Source organism: Eretmochelys imbricata, chromosome 5, assembly GCF_965152235.1.
Source record: "Eretmochelys imbricata isolate rEreImb1 chromosome 5, rEreImb1.hap1, whole genome shotgun sequence".
Taxonomy (NCBI): Eukaryota; Metazoa; Chordata; order Testudines; family Cheloniidae; genus Eretmochelys; species Eretmochelys imbricata.
In genome coordinates this window covers 27,367,954-27,390,019 of record NC_135576.1, presented here as the reverse complement: position 1 = coordinate 27,390,019, position 22,066 = coordinate 27,367,954, and the positions used below count along the sequence as shown (strand labels likewise).

The 22,066-nt window shown below is 41.4% G+C and overlaps 1 protein-coding gene across 1 annotated transcript in view; it reads left to right on the top strand.

The window, feature by feature from the left end:
- The first annotated feature begins 7,309 nt into the window (after positions 1-7,309).
- The window catches only part of LIFR (LIF receptor subunit alpha), a 40,154-nt gene continuing 25,397 nt past the window's right edge, over positions 7,310-22,066 (top strand). The window contains exons 1-6 of the mRNA XM_077816256.1: positions 7,310-7,391; positions 9,100-9,223; positions 12,104-12,255; positions 13,991-14,154; positions 18,518-18,692; positions 19,062-19,331. Coding sequence (XP_077672382.1) covers positions 7,310-7,391; positions 9,100-9,223; positions 12,104-12,255; positions 13,991-14,154; positions 18,518-18,692; positions 19,062-19,331 — 967 coding nt within the window. The remainder of the gene's footprint in view (positions 7,392-9,099; positions 9,224-12,103; positions 12,256-13,990; positions 14,155-18,517; positions 18,693-19,061; positions 19,332-22,066) is intronic.

Sequence of the window (22,066 nt, the reverse complement as noted above, 5' to 3'; positions counted from 1 at the left end):
CCCTCCCTCACAAGGGCCATCAGCTGATCGGTGGCAGGGAGGGAGCGGAGGAGGGGCAGGCACCCAGCGCGCTGGGGGAAAAGGCGGGGGAGGGGAGGACCTTGCCTGCTGTGTGGCAGCCTCCGGCAGGACCAAACTTCTTCACCCTGCCCCTGTGGGGGGCCGGGGAGGGGGGGAGGGAGGAGACGGAGAAGGGCGGGCAGGATTTTAAATGGCATGCTGCTGCCTGCCGGGGTCCCGGCCTGGGTTTGACAGCAGGCTGAGCAGGGCCGGCGGCTGGGACCCAGCAGGCAGCAGCGTGCCATTAAAAATTGGCTCGCGTGCCATCTTTGGCACGCGTGCCATAAGTTGATGACCCCTGATCTAGCCTGACCTCCAGCAGAACATATGCCAGAGAGTTGCATATAGTTTCCTTTGTTTTCCAAGTCTTTTCCAAACACTTACTCTGAAGTAAATTGTCATAGAGAGAGATTTGGAACTCTACATTTGATCTTTTTTCTTCTCCTTAATGGAGCATCATTGAACTGCTACATTTGAACAAAACTTGAGTTTTATGCCTCAATTACCTAAGCAAATAAATATTTTTGTTTCAGAAAGTGAATCATTAGGTACACATGCTGAGTCATTGGGACATGCAGGAATTAGTCAACAAGTTCAAATATTAAAACATAGCAGAAAGGTAGGGGGAATAGAAGTCAACCAAAATATTTTATGTGAAAGTTACTTTTTAGTGGAACGAGATGTGTGTGTTTGTGTCACATTGACAAGTAATCAGTGCATGTGTTTAAAGGTCTTGTGACGAGCTGAGAAAATGAAATTCAAAAACCTGTTCCCTCATAGCAGGATACACAGTCACAAAGTGTAATATAAATTTCTCATAAATGTTTTACCAGGTGTACTGTATTCAACTCCTTTGTTTCTCTGACATATTACCTAGCACTCCCTACAGATGACTGTGTTGAATGCATCAAAATCATCTGTACAAGTTAGTCCTCGCTAGTCAACTGTTTGTTAAACTATTAATGGCTCTTTTGAAGATTGTTCCTGTTTAGTATGGACCAGCTCCCATTGACTTAAGTGGTTCAGGATCAGATCCTAATCCAGGTGTAATGTCACCCATGCTGCTTATCAGAATTAGTCTACCTTTTCTATCAATTATGGTATGCAGGCAAATACCTGAACCTTCTACATGTAAAATCTCTGAACTTTAGGATATCTTCATTAATGTAGCTTTTGGGAAGGCTACAGTAAGAGTCTGTCTAGGTAGGTGGAATAAAAGCCATTAATATAGAAGATCTTAGCTCTTTTCACAACTTGGACATTTGTATACTGTAAGAATGGCTGCTACATTTCTACCCTAGAAGTGGCATCATTTTAGAGAGTGCAGGAATATGCCTTTGGGTATACACACTTACACTGTTGTTTAAGAGCCTTTTTTCATGTTTGTTTGTTTTTAATTCAAAGTAGAAGATCTGTTTCTGAAAACTCTTGAAAATGAGTCTACTGTATGCCAGTAAATATCACTTCTACTTAAAGCCAGTGTCACTCCTGACACATTCAGAGAAGCCTCAGGCAAAAATTTGCTTTAATTTAACAAACTAATAAGATACTGAGATCTAGTGAATGTATATCATATAACTGATAAGCTAAAGCTTGCATTGTCCTATTGAGATTTAAGAATACAGTTGCTGCATGGTTCATTTAAAACAACTGTATTCCACTCTGATAATGAAGGACCTTTTAACTCTCATGTGAATTTGCTTTAGGAGACTGGAGGCAGCTTTTATCAAAAGACAAAAGAACTTTCTGTTTCAAAATTACTTCATGTATTTTGTAACTTTATAGCTGAAAAAGAAACCTATAAAATGGGATTTTTTCCTGACTAATAACATTTAATTACAGTATGTGACTCTTCTAGCAGTACATTTTATAGTTCACCGAAGAATAGGCAAGAGCCAATGAGTCTACTCCTTTTGTGTAACAGATTATATTTAATGCTTTTAATACTCTGCACATATGTGCATATGTTTCTTTTGTTCATTGTTTTAGTGTCTCACTGACTTGGAAGCAAACTGTTTTGAGAAATGATTTAGGATTGTCTTGTTTTATTTGAACTTTTAGTATGCCTCTGCTAAAATGTTGTTTGTAACTTTGCACAGCAGGGCAGTTCAGTAAATGAGTTACACCTGCTTGTAGCAACAATACATAAGGGACAAGACTGTTTCCTCCAAGGCATAAACACGCAGTTGTCATAGTACTGAGCTATGTCAGAACTCCAGCCATTGCCATAGTGAAACAGATAGGTTCATATTATATAGGTGTATAAAAGAACAAATCTTGATCCCATTGACTTTGGTGGCAAAACCCCTACTCGTTCTGGTGAGGTCTGGATATGGCCATACTGTGTTTCTTACTGCTTCAGTGCTGCTAACTTAGGGGGTTCTCAAACTGGGGGTCGGTATCTCTCAGGGGGTTGCAAGGTTCTTGCATGGGGGGTTGTGAACTGTCAGCCTCCACCCCAAGCCCCACTTTGCCTCCAGCATTAATAATGGTGTTAAATATATAAAAAAGCATTTTTAATTGATTGGGGGTGGAGAGAGAGAGGGGATATTGCACTCAGAGGCTTGCTATGTGAAAGGGGTCACCAGTAAAAAAAAAAAAAAAAAAAAAAAAAAAATTGAGAACCACTGTGCTAGCTGAAGGGAAACTGTCAACTGGTTTGAAGGCCAAACTTAAGTGTTTGCATTTTTTTTATTTTTGCATTTTTTATTTTTTACAAAATAAACAAACGCCCAATGATCAGATAATTCAAGTGTTTATATATGCACAGCTGTGAGTTGGGTATGCATATCAATACAGATCAGGCATTTTGTTCCTAAAGTGCATGTGCAGTTTTTTCATGCATACTTGAAAAAATATTGGTCTTGTGTGCTAATATCGGTCTTGAGTTTGCACAGAAATAGTTAAAATATATTTCTACTTAAAAAATAATATGAACAAATCTGGTCTGAAGGCACTGAGAGACAATAAACATGAAATCCTGTGTTGCAGCATTGACCTCCTAGAACCACTTAAATTTTCCATTTGTCTTCGAGATCTTTGAAGCTGAAGTTCTGGGCCTATAGTAGACTGGAAAGTGCTGTCATTGTCTGAACACAGGTTTTCAGCATTGGGCATGCCTACCTAAGGGCTTTTCTACACTTGAAACACTACAGCAGCACAGCTGCAGCGTTGCTCTAGCGCTTCAGTGTGGACACTACTGATGCCCATTGGTGTAGGGTAATCCACCTCCCTGAGAGGCGGTAGCTATGACAACAGAAGAATTCTTCTATCAATGTAGTACTGTCTACATCGGGGTTAGGCTGGTACAGCTGCTATGTCTTTGGTGTGGATTTTTCAGACCCCTGAGAAACATAGCTATGCTGATGTAAGTTCCTAGTGTTAGAGCAACCCTTAGGCTAATAGAAAAGGAGAACTTGTGGCACCTTAGAGACTAACCAATTTATTTGAGCATAAGCTTTCGTGAGCTACAGCTCACTTCATCGGATGGTAATATTAGAGGTGAGCACACATGGGTGTGATCCCAAATTAGTTTGGCCTGATTATACCAAAAATGAACCCTGGTAAATGAATATGAGCTATCTCATCCTTACAGCTAATGACCTGTCACCATAGTATCCAGGCACCTCACAATCTTTATTTATCCTCACAACTCTGTGAGGTAGAGCAGTGCTATTATCCCCATTTTACAGATGGAGAGCTGAGGCACAGAGAGGCTAAATGACTTAACTAAGGCCACACACAGAAAGAGAATTCAATGCCCTAAACATTCAATTCCCTTCCTCTCCTTTCTGACACTCAGTTACGTTTCTGACCAACAGTGACTTGCCTGACCTTGGACATGTCACTGTTTCTGTACCACAGTTCACCATTGTATAAAAAGGGTGTGGTGTTTATGTACCTCCTGTGGGTTTGGAGAGGCTTAATTTTGTGTCATTGTAACATCCTTAGATGACATCTTTCTCTCTTCCTCCTCAAAATCTCCCCATTGGAATCCCCCTAGTTCCTTTCCCCACTGGATATTTTCCCCTAAGCCTTGGCATTGTAAAATTAGGAAAGGAGCTGATATTCCTTTTCTATACAGCACTCTTCCAGTAATCTAAAACTCCCAGTTATCTGAATCCAGTGTGTCCCCCATATAGCCCTATGTTAGTTAATAGCACTTCTGTTTATCTGAACACCTGGTTATCCAAAAGTTTTGGATGTCCCAGAGGCTGTTTGGATAAACAGGCGTGTACTGTATTTCATTTAGTTCTGGTCTCTGCACTACAAGAAAGATATTGATAAATTGGAGGGTGTTAGGAAAAGAACAACTACATTGATTGGGGGTCTAATGGGATTGAGTTGTGAGGGTGAGTCTGTTTTTAAAAGAGCTTAAATATAGCTTGGTTAAATTTCAGGGTTGAGCGGGACACGTAGCTATACATAGTCAAATGGTGTAAATGCCCAGTGGAGCAGAAGATTGGTTGGTGTACAGAGATATTACTAGATCTAATAACATGAAATTAGAAAAAAATAAAAGTCTTGAAAACCTCCCTGATGGTGACCTGTGCTTGGCTGTGGAATAGAATCATAAGGAGGCGTTCCCCAACTTTTTACAAAGGTGACCCACCAACTGCATTATGTTTTTAAACCCACACAATGTCCAAACTTGGGGGGAGGAATCATAGGCCAGTGTCATTCTCTGCCAGCTCCTTTCGCCACTTACAAGGCACTGACCACCTGCAGCAGCACCTCTGCCTTGGCACCACAACCTAATCCTGACCTGGTGTGGAGGGAAGGGATATTTGGAGAGTGATCCCACCTACCCCTCAGTGGTAGCTCCTGTCCCAAGGGGTTGTGCCTAGCTCTCTGCTCCGGGCATTGTGATCTGGCACATGGAGTCACCACACCACTCAGGTTTGGCCTGGCCACTGTCATGAGAGAGGGATGGCTGGGCCAAATTTGAGTGAGAGGTATTGCAACCTGGCACATGGTGTCCCAGTGCTACTCTGGTTTGGCCTGTCCACTTGTGCTATGAGATCTTGTGTGCCCGGTTGTAATTCCCGGAGCAGGGATCTGTCCCATACCGGTGGGGACAGGAGCCACTGCTGTGGGATGAATGGGGGGTGCGCTTACTCTCCACCCTCAACCCCACACCTTCCCAGGTCTCCCCTCCATCCTGGGTCCACAACCCATTTAGAACCTTCCTGGGACCCATAGTTTGGGAAATACTGTCCTAAGATGAGAATTGAAATTCTGTCATTAGGGACTTTTAAAAGTATTCTGGACAAAATACTAGTAAATGGATTATAGGGAACTATTCTGGATTTGCAGGGAAATGGACTGGTTGGATTATATGCTTGTTAGGTCTTTCTCATCTAATTTTTATGGTTCTTCAGTATAATAAGGCCACATCCTGTACTGCAACCATGATGTTCATAGATGTGTTCAGTCTTCTGTTTTCAAAGTTTTCCAGCATTAAGGAGAAAACAAATGTGTCTGTGCCACAGGGACGGGGTAGGTGTTGGGGGGTAAACTTTTCCCATCTTCCTCCCTAGGAGCAAAAATTGACACAGAAGCTAATTATTAAACATGAATACGGGTTAAACAAAGTTTGTTCCAGAGAAACTGCAAAACACTGAAAAGGTCGCTTTGTAAAACCCTCAATTCACACGTCCTAAAATAACATTGTGTCCACTGATACAGCCAAAATGTAGATAGTTTTGACCGTTAGGAGGTTGACATACAGTTGCAAAGAAACACTGGTTAAGAAATGACAACTGTTTATTTACTTCTGCCAGCGAATTGAGACCATTTGAGTGCCAGCATGCATAGGGATGTTTTTTTTAAAAGGCGTGGATGGAGCGGAATGTTTTCTGCCTCTCCCAGCAGCTTAGTCTAAATTGCACAGGACAGTCCTAACATAATCTGCATACAAACCTATTCCAGCATAAAACATCCACTGAAGGACAAGTATACATGGAATTGAATTTTAGACATGCACACAGTACTTGAAATTATCTTTGAAAGTCCTTGTAAAAGAAATATGTACTAAGAAGGAGTATGAGCAAGGTGAGGGAGGTTGCTTGACAAGCAAAGAAAGGCCTGAGGGCAGTACTGAGGAAGACAAGTGGAGAAAATAAAAGATGTGGTTAGGCAAGAGACTTGGGAGAAGTTTATAGGCAGAGAGAGAGAAAGCTATACTAGGCAGAGATACTGAGCAAGAGATGTTAACATGAGCGAGTGAGGAGCTTGAATCTTGATGAAAAAGATTTAAGTAAGTGGAGGTATATGAAGAAAATAAGTGAATTGTTACCTTGTGCGTATGGATTGGAGAACCACATTTTGTCATTGGCTTTCTTGTAACTCACCAGTTACATACTTCTCTCAGGTTAAAAAAAAAAAAAGGCAACCCCCCACCCTAACCATTAGTGCTTTTGGTGGTAAGAATTTAAGAATTTGGTGGCCTAGTATTTAAATGATTCAATGTGGGCTGCGCTTGCTTATCAGGATAGAGTTGGGATTTCTGTGAGCATGTTCTGCAGCAGTGCTTGTCTGGTTCAATTCAAGAAATATTCATGGTATCTATGTAAGAATTTGCTGTTTTATTAGAAAGATTCCTTCCTACAACAATTTTAGGATACTCTAAATAGATATAGTGGAAGTTGTCAATGACTTGATATGTCAGGTCTCTCTCTTGTGGTGGTTCTTTTTCTGTGCAAAAGACTTCTGTGTAGTGCAATTTAAATTTTTTTAACCAAAACTGCTTTTCAGTGGAAAATAGGATTTTCAGCAAAACTAAATTTTCCATGGAATGTGTATATTTTCCACAGAAAACTTCAACTTTTTAAAATAAAAAGCTGGCTCTTCAAAAAAAAATATTTTTTTTTCATTTGTGTTGAAATTTTTTTCATGGGGTTAGAAAAAGTCACATTTTCTGACCAGCTCTACTTTTGTGATTTCCCATTTGGAATGTCCACTTACAGGTCCGGGTTTCTTTTTGGAGTGATTTTATGTTCTTTATTAACTTTTTGTCAGGGTCTTTTAAAGTAACTGCTGCATCTGTACAAGTAATATGTCCAGCATTTCAGTCTTGTACAAACATACATCTATAGAAAACTTGTATTATTTGCTGCATAGCAGGGGGTGTCAGTGATTTTAAAGAGACTGTTTGTTTTGTTTTTGGTTTCAGAACTGGCAAATTTGTGTGGAAGATGAAGTTTATTCCTGCTTAAGGTTGTCATCCTAAATAGTAAATGGTAAAAGAATGTGGGATAATCCAAGTCTCCGATGTCTCCTAGCAATAGCTTTCTTACATTTGCTGAGCTTAATATATAGTCAGGAGACAGGTAAGTGTAGTTTGATACTGTTTGCTAGATTGCTTGCTCTTAGGATATGTGCCTACTCTATAAATGTGCTGCATTTATTATGTACTCAGGGTCAAAGAATGTTGCCTCTCTAGGAATGAAAGATCTTAAGAGTAGAAATGCTGGATCTAATGCTCCAATTTCCTGCATCTTGTGTAGCCTCTAACACCAGTGCAAAGCTGGGTGCTTCTACCTCACAATGGCGGCAATTTACATTCACTGGTGTAAATGACTCCACAGTGTGCAGGGCAACAGACACTCAGGCCCACTGCAGTTCTGCTGTGCATAGAGCCTGCACACGGAGGTTCCACAGCTCCACGCACCGTAGAGCAATGCTGTCTAGGCTGGACTGTAGAGGAGAGTATTGTAAGTTGACCAGTGGAGTTTGGGGGTTTGGACACAGGATATATGCAAGATGCAACTTCACTGGCCCAAACCCTGCACATAATGGAGGGATCCATTGTAGAAGGCCACAGCTACACCCAGAGGCTGTAACAGAATCCCTGGCCCAGCTGTTTAAGTATTCTACATTCAGCTTTAATGTAGTAAAGGGGATTCTGTTGTGCCTTGTTCCTCTCAAGTTGTGTAGGTATGTCTGAAGTATTCGAATTACTGAAAACTCAAGAAGCCAAACAAGTTCAGTTCACCAGAATTACAGCAGCTGAATTGTCCAGGTCAAAGCTGGATAAGTTGCACTGCACATATCACACCCAGTGGTAGAAAGCTGTTTAATTTGCAGTGAGGCACAGTAGTAGCTTGGATTTTTTTATTTTATTTTATTTTTTTAAGCAATAGTGATGTGGCCAGCTATGAACTAGAGCTTTTACTTTTTTCCTGACAACTTCCTTTGAGCACTCAACAAAATCAATAACTACAAACAATTAAAAGAAAGTTGGGATTTTAAAACTTTATTTCAAAGCAAGTGTATCGGATATACACAACTTTTGTAGGGTTTCCCAAGCAGAATTCACTTGTCAAATCAAAATGCTGAGGGTGAACCACTTAGGACCTGATCCTGCAAGATGCTGAGCAGTCTCCGCTCTCATTGACACCCCTCAGGCATGGAGGGGAATTGACATTACTCAGCACCTCTCAGGATTGGGTCCTTTTGTGGTTCAATAGGAATTTAATTGACCCAGGCATTAAACTAAACAAAAACGGCACAAACTCCTCACCTCTGTGTGTGAAAAGGAGTGGAAGGGGAGAATTGACTAACAGGTTTATGTGTCTGAGTGCAGGAATCTTCTGTGTACTCCCTTCATGGAGGCCATGGTGCGGACCCAACCAGAGGGAGTCTGCTCGTAACATGGAGCCAGATTCTGCTACTCTTATTGCTTTAGTGTAATACCATTGACTCTAATATACAGAACCAGTCAAGGGCCAAGATTTTCAAAACCCAAAGTCACCTCAGTTTTTGGGCGCCCAACTTGAGACAGCCTTAGAGGAGCCTCATTTTTCAGAAACTGTTGAAAACCCACCCTCCAAAGATGAGTACTTTTTAAGGTGTTTCCGGTTGTGTACCCAAAATTATTGGTCATGTTTGAAAATCTTGGCCTGCAACTATGTAATGGAAGTTTAAAAGTATTGTAAATGAGTGTGAGGTAATCTGTAAAATGTGTATATCTGATGGAGCATCAGTCTGAGAGCATTAAATTGTTACATTGTAACTATGTAGATGTTGCAATTTCAGGTTTTCCAGAAGCACCCTGGAGTTTGAAATGTATCACACATGACTTAAACAGAATGATCTGTTCCTGGGATGCCACCTCCAGTGCAAACCTTGGACTGACTTACAAGATCTGTTATACAAACAGGTAATTGTTTCTTCTTATCAAATTATGTATGTATTATTGTTCTTCAATCCATATTCATAAAATTTGTAATATCCTGTGTTTCTCAGAGCATGTCTGTCCACCAGTCAGTTACATCTAGAATGGTGTCTTCTGCTCTGAATGTTTTCAGTTCTAAATTGGGCAATTGTAAGCTTCCCAGCAAAGGACCTCTGTATGCCAAAGATTCTCTTGCCAGAACACCTTGCTACCCCCTCACATTGGGTAGGGAGCGCTCACACTCCTACTTCTGAATTCTCAAAGTGTCCATATGGCCCTTGTTTTCAGTTCTCAAAAGGTTATCTTCATAGTTTGGTTCAGTCCAAAAGGAAATGCCTGAAATATGTTCTGTGCTGAAATACCAGGGACCTTAAGCATTAAGATTCAGTCATGAAAATGCCTTTAGGAAACTTAGATTACATCTAAGTAAAATCCCTTAATGGCTGTATTTTTTTTTACCAATTTAAATATTAAATCCCTTTTGAAGATAAATGCTTTTGGAGTAGAAAACAAAATTGAAATAGCCTATTTGAAATGGAGTATAGTTTAGATTTTTAAGGTACGCTAAAAAAGTGTAATATTTTCAGACACATCTGTAGAACTTTTGTGCATTCCATGTGTAACTCACCAGAATGAAAATCTGCCAATTTTCTGTCATGCACTAGGCATGAGGTTTGAAGTCTTTTCTGGATCCTGACTTCTTCCTCGGTTCTGATATTTGTGCTATGCCTCTCTTCCTGTGAATAGTGAAGACAGCTCAGACTTGTTCATGCAGCTCCAGGGCTTGGCTGCACTCCTTCCCCACCTCACACACCAGGTTCTCTGCCTCCAGTGGTGCAGAGAGAGTGGCACTTTAGTGTGTCTGAATTTTCAGTTGCCATCCCAGTTTGCAAAGAGTGTGTGTGTGTGTGTGTGTGTGTGTCAGTAGTGAACTGAATGAATCCCCTCACCACCATCTTGTTTGAAGGAGCAACTGCATCCTGAACAAGATCACCCAGTGAGCTGCTGCCTCTGTTTATTCCCTTTCCCTTAGCATGGTGGAGTAGGCAGGTGGCACAGAAAGCAATAAGGTGAGGAGACATTCTTGGGAGCCACAGAAAGGGAGCTCAGCCACAGCTAATCCTGTCCACCAGACCTTCACCTGATGCTCTCCACATACTCTGTGGCCAAGATCCCTTTGGAAATGTCTCTGCACTGGGGGAGGGTTAGTCCTCTTCAGCACTTGAGACTCAACAGGGTGTATTAGCCTTATCAGTCAGGGACTGCGGGGGTAAGTCCAAAAACCTCCCCAAGTCCTCTTATTTAAACCACTTCAAAAGAGGAAAGCTCCAGGGTCCCATTTAAGTGAGTAATAGTTAATTAGCAGGAAGTTGGGCATTGTTATGACTTTTTCCTTTCCCCCCCAGCCCTGAGAGGAAGATCTGGGCACTTTCCAATCTCTTTTTCCTCTCCAGTTACATATGAAATGTTAAGGAGAGTGAGGACTCAAGCCACATCCTATCTATCCATCGAATCTATCATTAATTATGTGTTAGGCTGAGATTTTATCACAGTTATTTTTTAGTAAAAGTCAGGGACAAAACACAAAAATTCACGGAGCCCATGACCTCTCCGTGACTTTACTAAAAATAACCAGGGGGCAGGGCTAGGCCGGAGCGGGGGGGGAAGAATGGAGTCCCATAGGGTGGGAGTGGGCGGCTGACAGGCTGAGCCCCCTGCCATGGTGGGGGACACAGCCTCAGCGTCAGCAGCCGCAGCGGGAGATGCAGCCATGGGGGGCACACAGCCTGTGCTCCACAGCTGGCTGCAGCTGCAGCACAGGGGTACACTGGTCATAGCTGCAGTGTCCCCGCCCCCACAAAGCCCTGGCTGCAGCCAGGGTGGGGGCATATGGCCCTGGGAAGCCACGAGTGAGGCACATGGTTTCAGCTGCAGCCGCCAGGCATGGGCGCGCAGCCTCAGTTGCAGCCCCTGGCGAAAGCCACGGGGTTGGGGTGCACTGCCTCAGCTGCAGCCCCTGCCAAGCCCAGGATGCTGCAGGGTTGGGGTGTGTGGCCCTGGCTGCAGCCCCCACCAAGCCCGGGACGCCGCAGGGATGGGGCGCACGGCCCTGGCTGCGGGGCCCGCCAAGCCCAGGACGCCGCGGGGATGGGGTGCATGGCCCTGGCTGCAGCTCCCAATGGAAGCTGCAGGGTTGGGGCTTCAGGGTCCTGGTTCCAGCCAGCTCCAGTTGCAGGGCAGAGGCGCACAGTCCCACCTCCAACTCCTGAAGCCTTGGAAGTCATGGAAGTCTGGTAAAGTCACAGAATCCGTGACTGCTGTCTCCTCCGTAGCCTTAATTATGTGCATTGCTGAGGAGTCACAGACCAGGACCTCATTGTGCCAAGCATTCTACATATACCGCCCTCCCACCCCAAAAAAGGCCGTCCCCTGCGCCAAACCGCTTATGTTCTTATTAACCCCATTATTCCCCTGTAGGCTAAAGCCCAAAAGGAAGCACCAGCTCTGTCCCCTGATGGGAATGAACATCCTTTCTGCACCCACATCCTCACCACAAAAAGTTATGAGAAAAGCAAAAAAGGCCAGAACGCAAAGCTATTTTGTGGCATTTGATAAAAATACTATCTGGAGTGAGTAAGGGGTTGGAATAGTGTTCTGAATAAAATATCACAATTTTTAACTTTCTTTCTTTTGCCAAAGCTTATCCAAGTCTTACTACTTCTGAAATTTGACTCTGATCTCTCACAGTTTTGTTCTGAGAATAAATTGGACCTTTAAAGGTTTGCAATGTTAAATTTAGTAGGGAGCTCTCTAACTTCCTAATACATGGAGAACTTTTCTAATTCTTCTTTATTATTGTTTCAGTGAGCCATTCTCTCCAGTGTGTATTGAAACTGGGGAGAAAAGGGCAGATATTCCAGTGGCAATGGGCTCCACTAACATACAGATAACCACACTAAATGCTTCTGGAACTCCTTTAGCTACTGAAACATTTGTATTGCCTGAGGAAAATGTTTGTAAGTATCAAGTTTATGTATAATGGCTTTATATGAACACTTAACTATAACATTCTGGAAATGGATACGATGATTTAATAGTTGTTTTTGGCAGCATTTCCCTGTATAAAGAGCTTCTCTTGTTGAGATGCAGAACACCCCCGTGCTCCACCATGCACAGGCACTTCTGCTAAATGCATATTTTGGTAGCCAAGTATGGTATTTGATGCCATGATAGAAAACAACTTATTCCCTCAGGCTAATTTGTTTGGGGATGAGGTAGGAGAATTACATTAAAAAAAAAACAAAACCATCAGTGGTAATTCTCACCTCCAAGATATTTCCTTGAACCATCACTGCTTGAGCACCATTTATGCCCATTTTTTCACAACATTTTAGGGGAAATGATATCTTCCTTTGTCTCTCTCACAGCTGCTAGGACCAAAAAAGCACAATAAAACAATCTGTAATAGGGTGGCCTGCCCTAAAAGGCCTTGTTTAATTAGCTCGGCCTTGCTGCACCTGTGCTGGGTGTAGAACTTAATAAGGGAGGAAGCACAACAATTAGGGTTGGCTGTGGAGAGAATAGCTGAGTTGGTGTGTGGCTGGAGAGCAGAGCCCCAGGACTGAAGCTAACTTCCTGACGTGGGACCCTGGAATGACATGCTGTTTCTCTTGCACAGCGCTGGCTTCAGGGCTGCCTCCCTCCTTAATGGGTTTCATAGCAGTGTACAGAACGTAGATATAATCTTGTCATCTCCCCTAGAAATGTACCCATGTTGGAACTGTCACTCTGGAATGAGTATTATAAACAACCATTTTTAGAAGAGGAAATGGGAAAAAACCTTCTAGTTCAGCGGTTCTCAAACTGTGGGTCGGGACCCCAAAGTAGGCTGCGACCCGATGTTAATGGGGTTGCCTGGGCTGACTTAGACTGCTGGGGCCTGGGGCTGAAGCCTGAGGGCTTTAGTCCTGGGCATTGGGACTCAGATTACAGGCCTCTGACTGGAACTGAAGGCTTTGTCTCTCTCCTCATCCCCCGCCCCCACCTGGGGCTTGGGCTGGCTCAGGCTTTGGTTCCCCCTCATGGGGGCATGTAATTGTCGAAAGGGGGTCACGATGCATTGAAGTTTGAGAACCTCTGCTCTAGTTAAAGCAGAGGGAAGAAGGAACTAAAATATATTTTTCCCAACTTGGAATTGTGCAGAATAGGTACACTTCACAAAAAGCACCATGAGACCTTAGTGACAAAAGGGCCTCTATTTTATCTCAAGTGAAGAACAGCCCCTCCAAGAGCACACTACTTCCTAACAAACATGGAAGGATCATTACTTTGCATTCACAACAATTTATGATTTAGACAAGTGCCGATCCTGAGACTCTTAGTCTCATTTGTATAGATACAATAGGTAGAGGGGCTAGGATGAAGAAAAGATTTTCTCAGCCAATCATTGACAGAAAGCAGTGGGAAAGACGTGTTAGAGCAGCTTGGAGGAGATCGCACTTGGCACCCCTAATGTAGCAGGAGAAATGCTGCCTGCGGAGTCACCAACAAAACTTCAGAGGATGTTTCTGTGCTTTCTTGGGAAGCTTCCTACATGAGGAATGGCAAATCCCAACCCAGTTTAATTAATGAGAACAAACCTCACATTGGTATGGCAGCAGGCCAGTTCAGAGCTGCAGCTATTAAACACCTGTAAGCGCTGTTGCTGGTAATTATTTTGAATGTATGCTTTTTCCCTTGTTTCTTTTCAAGCACTTATTCCACTCACCCCCCAAATTCTTAATCTGAATGCCGACTTTTCAACTTACACATTATATATGAAATGGAACGATAGTGGCTCAGTCTTCCAACATGAATTAGATGCCAGCTGGCAGATTCAGATTCTGCGTAAGGAAACAATGGAGACAGTGACACTAGTAAGTCCTCTTTTTCGCTTTTTTTATGAAAATGCATTTCCCCTCTCTACCCCCACTCCCCCCCCATACATTTTGGAGGGGTCACACAAGCAGGAGAGTTCAGGAAAACATGGACACAGACCTTACGGACTCATGCTATACATAGGTGTTGTTCATTTATTTTTATTAGTGTTTGAGAACCTCCTAGCACTAAAACAACTGAAAGTGATAGGGAGAAAGGCATGCCATGGCTATTGCACTTACTCCACACGGCACTGGCAGCTTCAGCAGTTTTTGTTCAGTTGTGCAGTGCCAGTGCCATTTAGAACCAAGTGAATTTTACTGTTTCCCTTCCCTGTTATTGTAAGAGTTGTGCAGGTATCTTATGCCCATTAATGGCTCCACCTGCCCCCTCCCCTGCTTGTCTGGTTCTGCAGCACTGCAAAGCCAACCACCTCCTGGAGCCAAGGCTGCATGGACAAGCCCTCCCTCACTCTAGGCCCAGGGATGGTGTGCCAGTTAAATCCAAGGTGCATAACTTTGAATGTGTCAGCCTGCCAGGTCTGTACCAGTGAGATAGCATGGTGAAAAGTGCTGTTTAAGTAACTCAATAGGTTGTGGTTGCTCAGTGCTGGTGGGATGGGTAGCAAGTAGAATGAGTCCAACGTTCTTGTCACTGGAGATGACGACTGGGAGGGGAGATTTTTCTAGGTTAGTCACTCTTTTTATCAGAATAGCCACTGAGCCTGAACTCCAGATTTTGGGTTCAACGCAGCAGGCTCAAAAGCAGGCAATTCAGATTCCATCCCAAACCACTTTTCCAGTCATACTGTTGATTTAAAGGATTAATCTTATCTTCCTAACAGCTTCTTTAGGATGACCTACATTACTCCACAACCCAGGGCATGGCTTGCCAGTTCTATTTTAAATGATAAATGTAAAATTTTCTATAAACAAGCCAAATCGAAATACTTTACATGACGTGCTGTAAAGTTTTCATCTCATAAACGTTAATTCTGCTTAGTTCAATTTTACATTTTAAAAATATTTTATATAAAATGTGGTAGGATCATAACAATGACCATTGCAGTCTTTGAATTTTTAGAAAGTGCCCATAAGAAATTAGTTCATCATCATTATGGGAAAGAGTTACTTTAAAAAAGAAAAATATAATCTCCCAGTGGATGTTATTTTCCCAGTAGATCTTACTTTTTGTGGGTCTTTGCTGTGGAGGTACATTTTCCTTATGAAATTGGTCTTTCATTGTTTTCTGTTCCTGATTGGTGACTGCCTTAAGAGTGCTATTAAATAGTCAAGTTTTAATGCTCCTTTTGTAGTCTCCAAAAAGGAGATTCCAGATCTAGTGAAAGCCCCTGTACTTTCCTTTCAGAGTAATAAAAAGCTTTCTTCATCAGTGCTGTTTCCTAGGTTCCTCAAAACTGTATTAAGTATATTGTATTGTATTCTGTGAAAGATTTCTGTTTTTCAAATGGCTGATTACTTTCATTGGCAACTAATGCAGTACTCTGTAAATATAGTGCGTATTATAAAGGTATTGTGTAATGTCATAAACTAAACAAACATTTGGAGGATGGTAGTTCTTCAGATTTTTGTCAACACATGACTTTGTTCTGTAAGTTTAATAATTGAGAAAATATGTGCACTAGGGTATGTAGATGATCGTTGCAATTACAGATAAGAAAAGGCATATTACATCACCAGGTCCATCCCCTGTCAGGTACCTCCCTGGACTTCCTATCTAGATGCTGTAACTGTTAAAACATTGGTACAATATTTAGTTTGGGCTAATGCGTAAGGGCCTCCTGCAGCAAACTCTTGCTCACATGAGTAGTCCTCCTACAGGGAGTCCCATTGCTGTTAACAGTGCTGAATGCATGAGTAGTAAGTATTTGCAGTATCTTGTCCTGTATTTTGATTCCTTAGATGTGATTAATAGGAGTGAAATGCTTGCCTGTATTCTCCTCTTGTGTGTCAGTGTAGATTGCAAGCATGGACTTACTCAGATCATGAATTGCTCTTTTAAAATAACCAAACCAATTTAATTCACATAGTGATCTGATTTTAAATTTCTTTTTATATTATTATTTTCAGATAATCCAGAAGTATAGTTGGTGCTTCACATCACAGATAAGATGACATGGAGTGAAATCCTGGCTGCTATTGAAGTCAATGGGAGTTTTGCCATTGCCTTCAGTTGGAACAGGATTTCACCCAGAGAGCTCACAACCTAATTCCAAATATTATGCAGTGAAGGGAGTGACAAAACTAAAGGGAGAGGGCTGGGGATGATAAGGGGATGACATCGGTATAATTTTTTTTATTTGGTCAGGGAAGACATGAAGTCTTTAAATCATGATTTGAGGACTTCAGTAACTCAGCCATAGGTTATGCGTCTGTTACAGAAGTAGGTGGGTAAGGTTCTGTGACTTGCGATGTACAAAAGGTCAGACTAGATTATCACAGTGGTCCCTTCTGGCCTTAAAGTCTGTGAGACAGTAAGGCAGGTATTTTATTCTAACAAATAAAGATTAACTTTCTTGTAGTTTTTCATACAAGGACTCTTCACTATCAGTGATTGCAAATGAGTCTTTGTTTCAGTATTAGAATACAAGTGAGCTGGGGGTACTGTGCGGGTGGAGGAATTACAGCTAATTCAAGGCTTTAAGAAAGGTAATTTAAGTTCTGATATAGTGATCACAGATTTACATTTCATCTGTCAATGAAGTTGTATAAAGTTAGAAAAACTTAAGTCAGTTTGTTGAAGTAGAAACACCACAGCAAACTTAATGCAATATTGCGAATTTTAAACAGTGCCAATTCCCTCTAAAAGAAAACACTGCTGAATAACAACACTTCCTGTATTACTTTTGTGTCCACTTTGTGATATGTGCTAAAGGCTCTCTGAAGGCAGAGTAGACACCCACAAAACAGAAACATTTCATTCTAGAATGAATATCTAAAAAACGTACAGGGCTAAAATGTTTGTGATGAAGCTTTTTATATCTGAATACTCTAGGAAACAGTTTTTTTAACGTTTACAGAGCACCTTGCTGTGTGTGTGTGTGTGTGTTTGTGTGTTCACCCAACATTGAAATGTAGTCACTGCTTGGGTGGAACATAGCAGTTGTTAATTGTGCACAGCAAAACCACCGAACAATTTAGGTCAGGAAATAAAGGATATCTTACAGAGTTGGATGTAGATGGGGGGTTGAATGAATTTCCTAAGCTAGAACTGGACTAGGAACAGTAAATTTAAGTTATTCTCTAGTAGTAAACTGTCTGTTTTAAAATGCATTCATTTTGCAGCTTCAGACTAAATCCTATGCCATAATTAATGAACTTTTAAAATGTCCATATGTTGTTCAGAGATATTATTATATGTAAAATGTAATTATGTTTTCAGCACAATTGAGTAGTTTGTCAGTATTTAGAAGCCCAAATGAGAAGAATTTAGTTTAGTTCTGTAATTAGCTATTGACTTAGCACCATTCTATCAAGATCCAGGTTTAATATGTTTCCTGTGATGCCAGCATGTTTTCCAGTCTTGAGGTAGGGTAGGGCCTTGGTAAAGAGGCCAGGCTGGGATGACTGCTTTCTACTCATGCTTTAAAAAAAAACAACCAGTTGAAAACAGTTTCTAGTAGAGTTGGCTGATCAATGCAGACTGGCCAAAATTGTGGCCAGCATTGGAATACAACTTTACAATATAATAAACAGCACTGAAAGAGTATCCCTGCTTACCAGTTAGTTCTCGCTACAAATCTTTGGTGATTAACTAATAGGAGTGGTTGGAAAATTTTCTGTTAAAACTGCTTTTTAATGGAAAATTGGGGAGGAGTTGGGGCTAAGTAAAGTGTTTCATAAAGTGTCTGCTTCCTATGAAAGACTTCAACTTTTCATTAAACAAACACTTGAAAACCAAAGTGGTTTTGGTTTTGGCTTTGGCTTTGGCCAAAACCTGAAAACTTTGTATGCAGAAATGTCTCTTGACACTATTATCCTCTATGGGTTGGGTTCCCTAGCTGGATGACACCTTCCATGAGGCACTGTGGCGGCTTAGCACAAGGGGAGTCTGTGGTACATGGGATATTGGTCCAGGTAGGGAGCCCGGCACATAGAGGAGAATGGGGCATGAGGGACTATGCCAGCATTTCCTATTTGACATTTTTCAGTTGAAACTTTTGCCAAAAATTTGAAATTTCCTTGGAAAACTTCAGCATATATGTTTTTTTTTCATTATTATAGGGGGTTTTGGGGTCAAAATTTTCATGGGGGGAAACCCCATTTTCTAAGTAGTACTAACTTAGGTTGTAATGCCTGTAATGTCTATCTTTGAAAAAGCTTTATTTGTTTTTCTTTTTAGATGAATTATGATTCAAAATTGACTGGCAAAGACTCTATTCTTTCTTGGAATTGGACATCTGACATACCTTTGGAGTGTACTTCACACCATGTGAAAATTAGATGTTATATTAATGATCCATATTTTAGTGGTAGGACGGAATGGAGTGAATGGAGCCCAATTAAAACAGTTCCTGGTACGTTTACTTTCTTGCATGTTGCACAGAATTTAGCTACTTTTAAAATTGTGCTGAATTAAAAAATAAACTTTAAATGAATAATATTCCCTTTTAATTCTGAAAGTTGATAGACAATTGTAGATCTTGTGGGACTGTTTCAGTTAAATATGTAAAGATGTGTAAAGTGCAGTAACAAATGTTTTGAGTGGGTGAAACTTGTTAAAAATAGATTTCTGTACATTTTACAAGAGAGTTTTTATGCAAAACGGAATAGCCTGAGTGCTCCTACTTTTTATTAGCACTGACCAGCTGAATATATAAGAAAGTAATATTACTTTACTGAGCTATAAAAATCATTTGATCATGTATTATTTTTCTTCCTCCTAGGAAAAGATACTAAGCTCAGTAGTGCTGTGGTTTTTCCTCAAGACAAAGTGGTACTAGTGGGCTCAAATGTCACATTTTGCTGTTTATACAACGAAGGGGAAAGTATAAAATACATGAAATACGGATCAAAAAGTTATTCACTCTTTCACCTCAGCAAGTGGAGCAGTGCAATCAAAGTGCAGAATGTCAGTGCTTCAATTTCTAGTGGGACAAATGTATGGTGCTCGCTGCTGCCAGATAATGCGGCAGGAACAGTATTATTTGTAGGATGTAAGTATACCATACTGTTACTGAAATGAGGTTCACTATGGTTTATTCACCTTGATAAAATCAAAATATAAGTAGGAAACTAAAAGGTTTTATGACTCCAGCCCTCTTGCTTTTAAAACAGTGGTTTAGTTTGGCCTACCTGGTTTCCAAGGATAGGTTACATTTGGGGGGTTGGGTGGGGGGGGATGTTTGGTTTTATTGTAATGACCCAGTTAACTCCCCCAGTGCTCAGATGCCATAGTGATAAAGATGTAGTGTAAACATAATAGAAATAGGTAATCTCCAGTATAACCTGGCAGCTCAAAGCCATCATGTCCCTGCTATTCATGATCATGGGGGAGAGCAACAGGAGATGCCCCAGATCCATCAAAGTTGTGATGAGCGTATGTGGGATGGGGGAGAGACAAGGAGGAGAGGTAAAGAGCTGCTGAGAGCATCCTTACCCACCTGAGAGTGGAGTATAGAAAGCCCCCCAGTGTCCAGGGTGGGGGATAAGTGTCTCCATCCTCAACTTCCCACTAGCCAAGTTTGTAAATCAAAATATCAATTTTATATCCATTTTGATTATCTCTGATCACTGAAGAGGGGCAGGCATGTTATAGAAGAGGACCCTCTCCTGATTTTTGGTCTGTCAAGAAGTGGTGACTGTTCATGCACACATAAGTCATTCCCACGCTTATTTTATTGGCTTCTGCCCATCATATATGTACAGTACCCTGCCTAAATGTGAAATGTTAGCAGCGAAAACTCTGACACCTAGCAGAATGTTTTTGTGACTGTCAGAAGCTCTTTCTTCTGCCTGTTGCATTTCCAGAGTCACCGTTTGTATGGCCAAGAACACTTTGCTTGAAGATGAGCCATTGTTTAACCAGTTACACTTACGCCTGTTCCTTTTGCAAAGCCCTAGAATTTCTTTATTGAGTCTGAAAGGGCAAATAGTGGGGCAAGAAAGCTAAGATGTTAAACCTTATGTTACCAGCATTTCCAGCTGAATCTCATTTAGTGTTAAACTACCAAAAATACACATTGTGGTGTTCAAAGTGGCAGGTTGAATGTTGAACTTCCCTATCCGGTGCAGTAGCTTTTGGGTGTCTTGTAATGGTAAAGAATCAAGTTCTAAAATTATTAGTTTCTCATGGAAAATATCTTTGAATGGAAAAACTTTAATCTGTTTTAGATACCAAATCATTAGCTGCTTGTGTAGGGTCATAAGCCTCAAAAACCTCCTACAAACATAATGACACCTTAAAACAAAATACTGCAAATGTTTAGTTCCTCTTTCCCATAACAGGCAATTTCGGAGTTCTGTGCTTTTCCTGCAGTGGCACTAACACCTTCAACAACACAGTGCAGCTCCTTGCCAGTTTTAGGTGTATATTACATCAAAGGCAATGGGGAAATAAACACCACCTTAAACTTGGAGACTAGCAAGTAAGCAGAGAAGCAATCCGTTGTTCAAACAATATACACCTAAAACTGGCAAGGAGCTGCACTGTGTTGTTGAAGGTGTTAGTGGTGCCCTCTGCCACTGCAGGAAAAGCACAGAACTCCGAAATTGCCTGTTATGGGAAAGAGGAACTAAACATTTGCAGTATTTTGTTTTAAGGTGTCATTATGTTTGTAGGAGGTTTTTGAGGCTTATGACCCTACACAAGCAGCTAATGATTTGGTATCTAAAACAGATTAAAGTTTTTCCATTCAAAAGATATTTTTCATGAGAAACTAATAATTTTAGAACTTGATTCTTTACCATTAAAAGACACCCAAAAGCTACTGCACCGGATAGGGAAGTTCAACATTCAACCTGCCACTTTGAACACCACAATGTGTATTTTTGGTAGTTTAACACTAAATGAGATTCAGCTGGAAATGCTGGTAACATAAGGTTTAACATCTTAGCTTTCTTGCCCCACTATTTGCCCTTTCAGACTCAAATAAAGAAATTCTAGGGCTTTGCAAAAGGAACAGGCGTAAGTGTAACTTGATGATCTCTTTAGATAAGCTATTACCAGCAGGACAGTGGGGTGGGAGGAGGTATTGTTTCATGATCTCTGTGTGTATATAATATCTGCTGCAGTTTCCACGGTATGCACCCGATGAAGTGAGCTGTAGCTCACGAAAGCTCATGCTCAAATAAATTGGTTAGTCTCTAAGGTGCCACAAGTACTCCTTTTCTTTTTGCGAATACAGACTAACACAGCTGTTACTCTGAAACCTGTTTTTAAAGGTGTGTGTTTAGTACTTCAGTCTGCACATTCTGTTACTGATTTTGAATCTTAAACAGGTCATTTAAAAAAAACAAAAACAAAAGAACCCTTTTTTCGGGGGGGACATCCCTCTAATATACCATCCAGTCGTATGGAATTTTTAAAATGGATAACTCTACATGTAAATATAAGTCAGGGATGCACAAAATATTGGCTGTAGGTCAGTGACAGTGCAGCCCACAAAGGGGTTGCAGATGTGTCCATCCTTGAAGGTCTAGTGTGTTCAAGCCACTTCCTTCCTAGCGTTTTACAAACTCCTGTCTCTCTGCCGCCTACTCCATGAGGGGAGCGGAGACATCTTGTTTGGAGGCACCAATCCAGCAAGACAATGGGATGCAGGGGAAAGGGAAAAGATAATAAGCCAGATAGAAAGGGGAAAGGGACAGTGCACCATCTCTATCTCGGGGTGTTTATATGTGCTTCAGAGATGTCAGTTTGAGTACCTGTGGCTCTGGTGAGCTAAGTGCT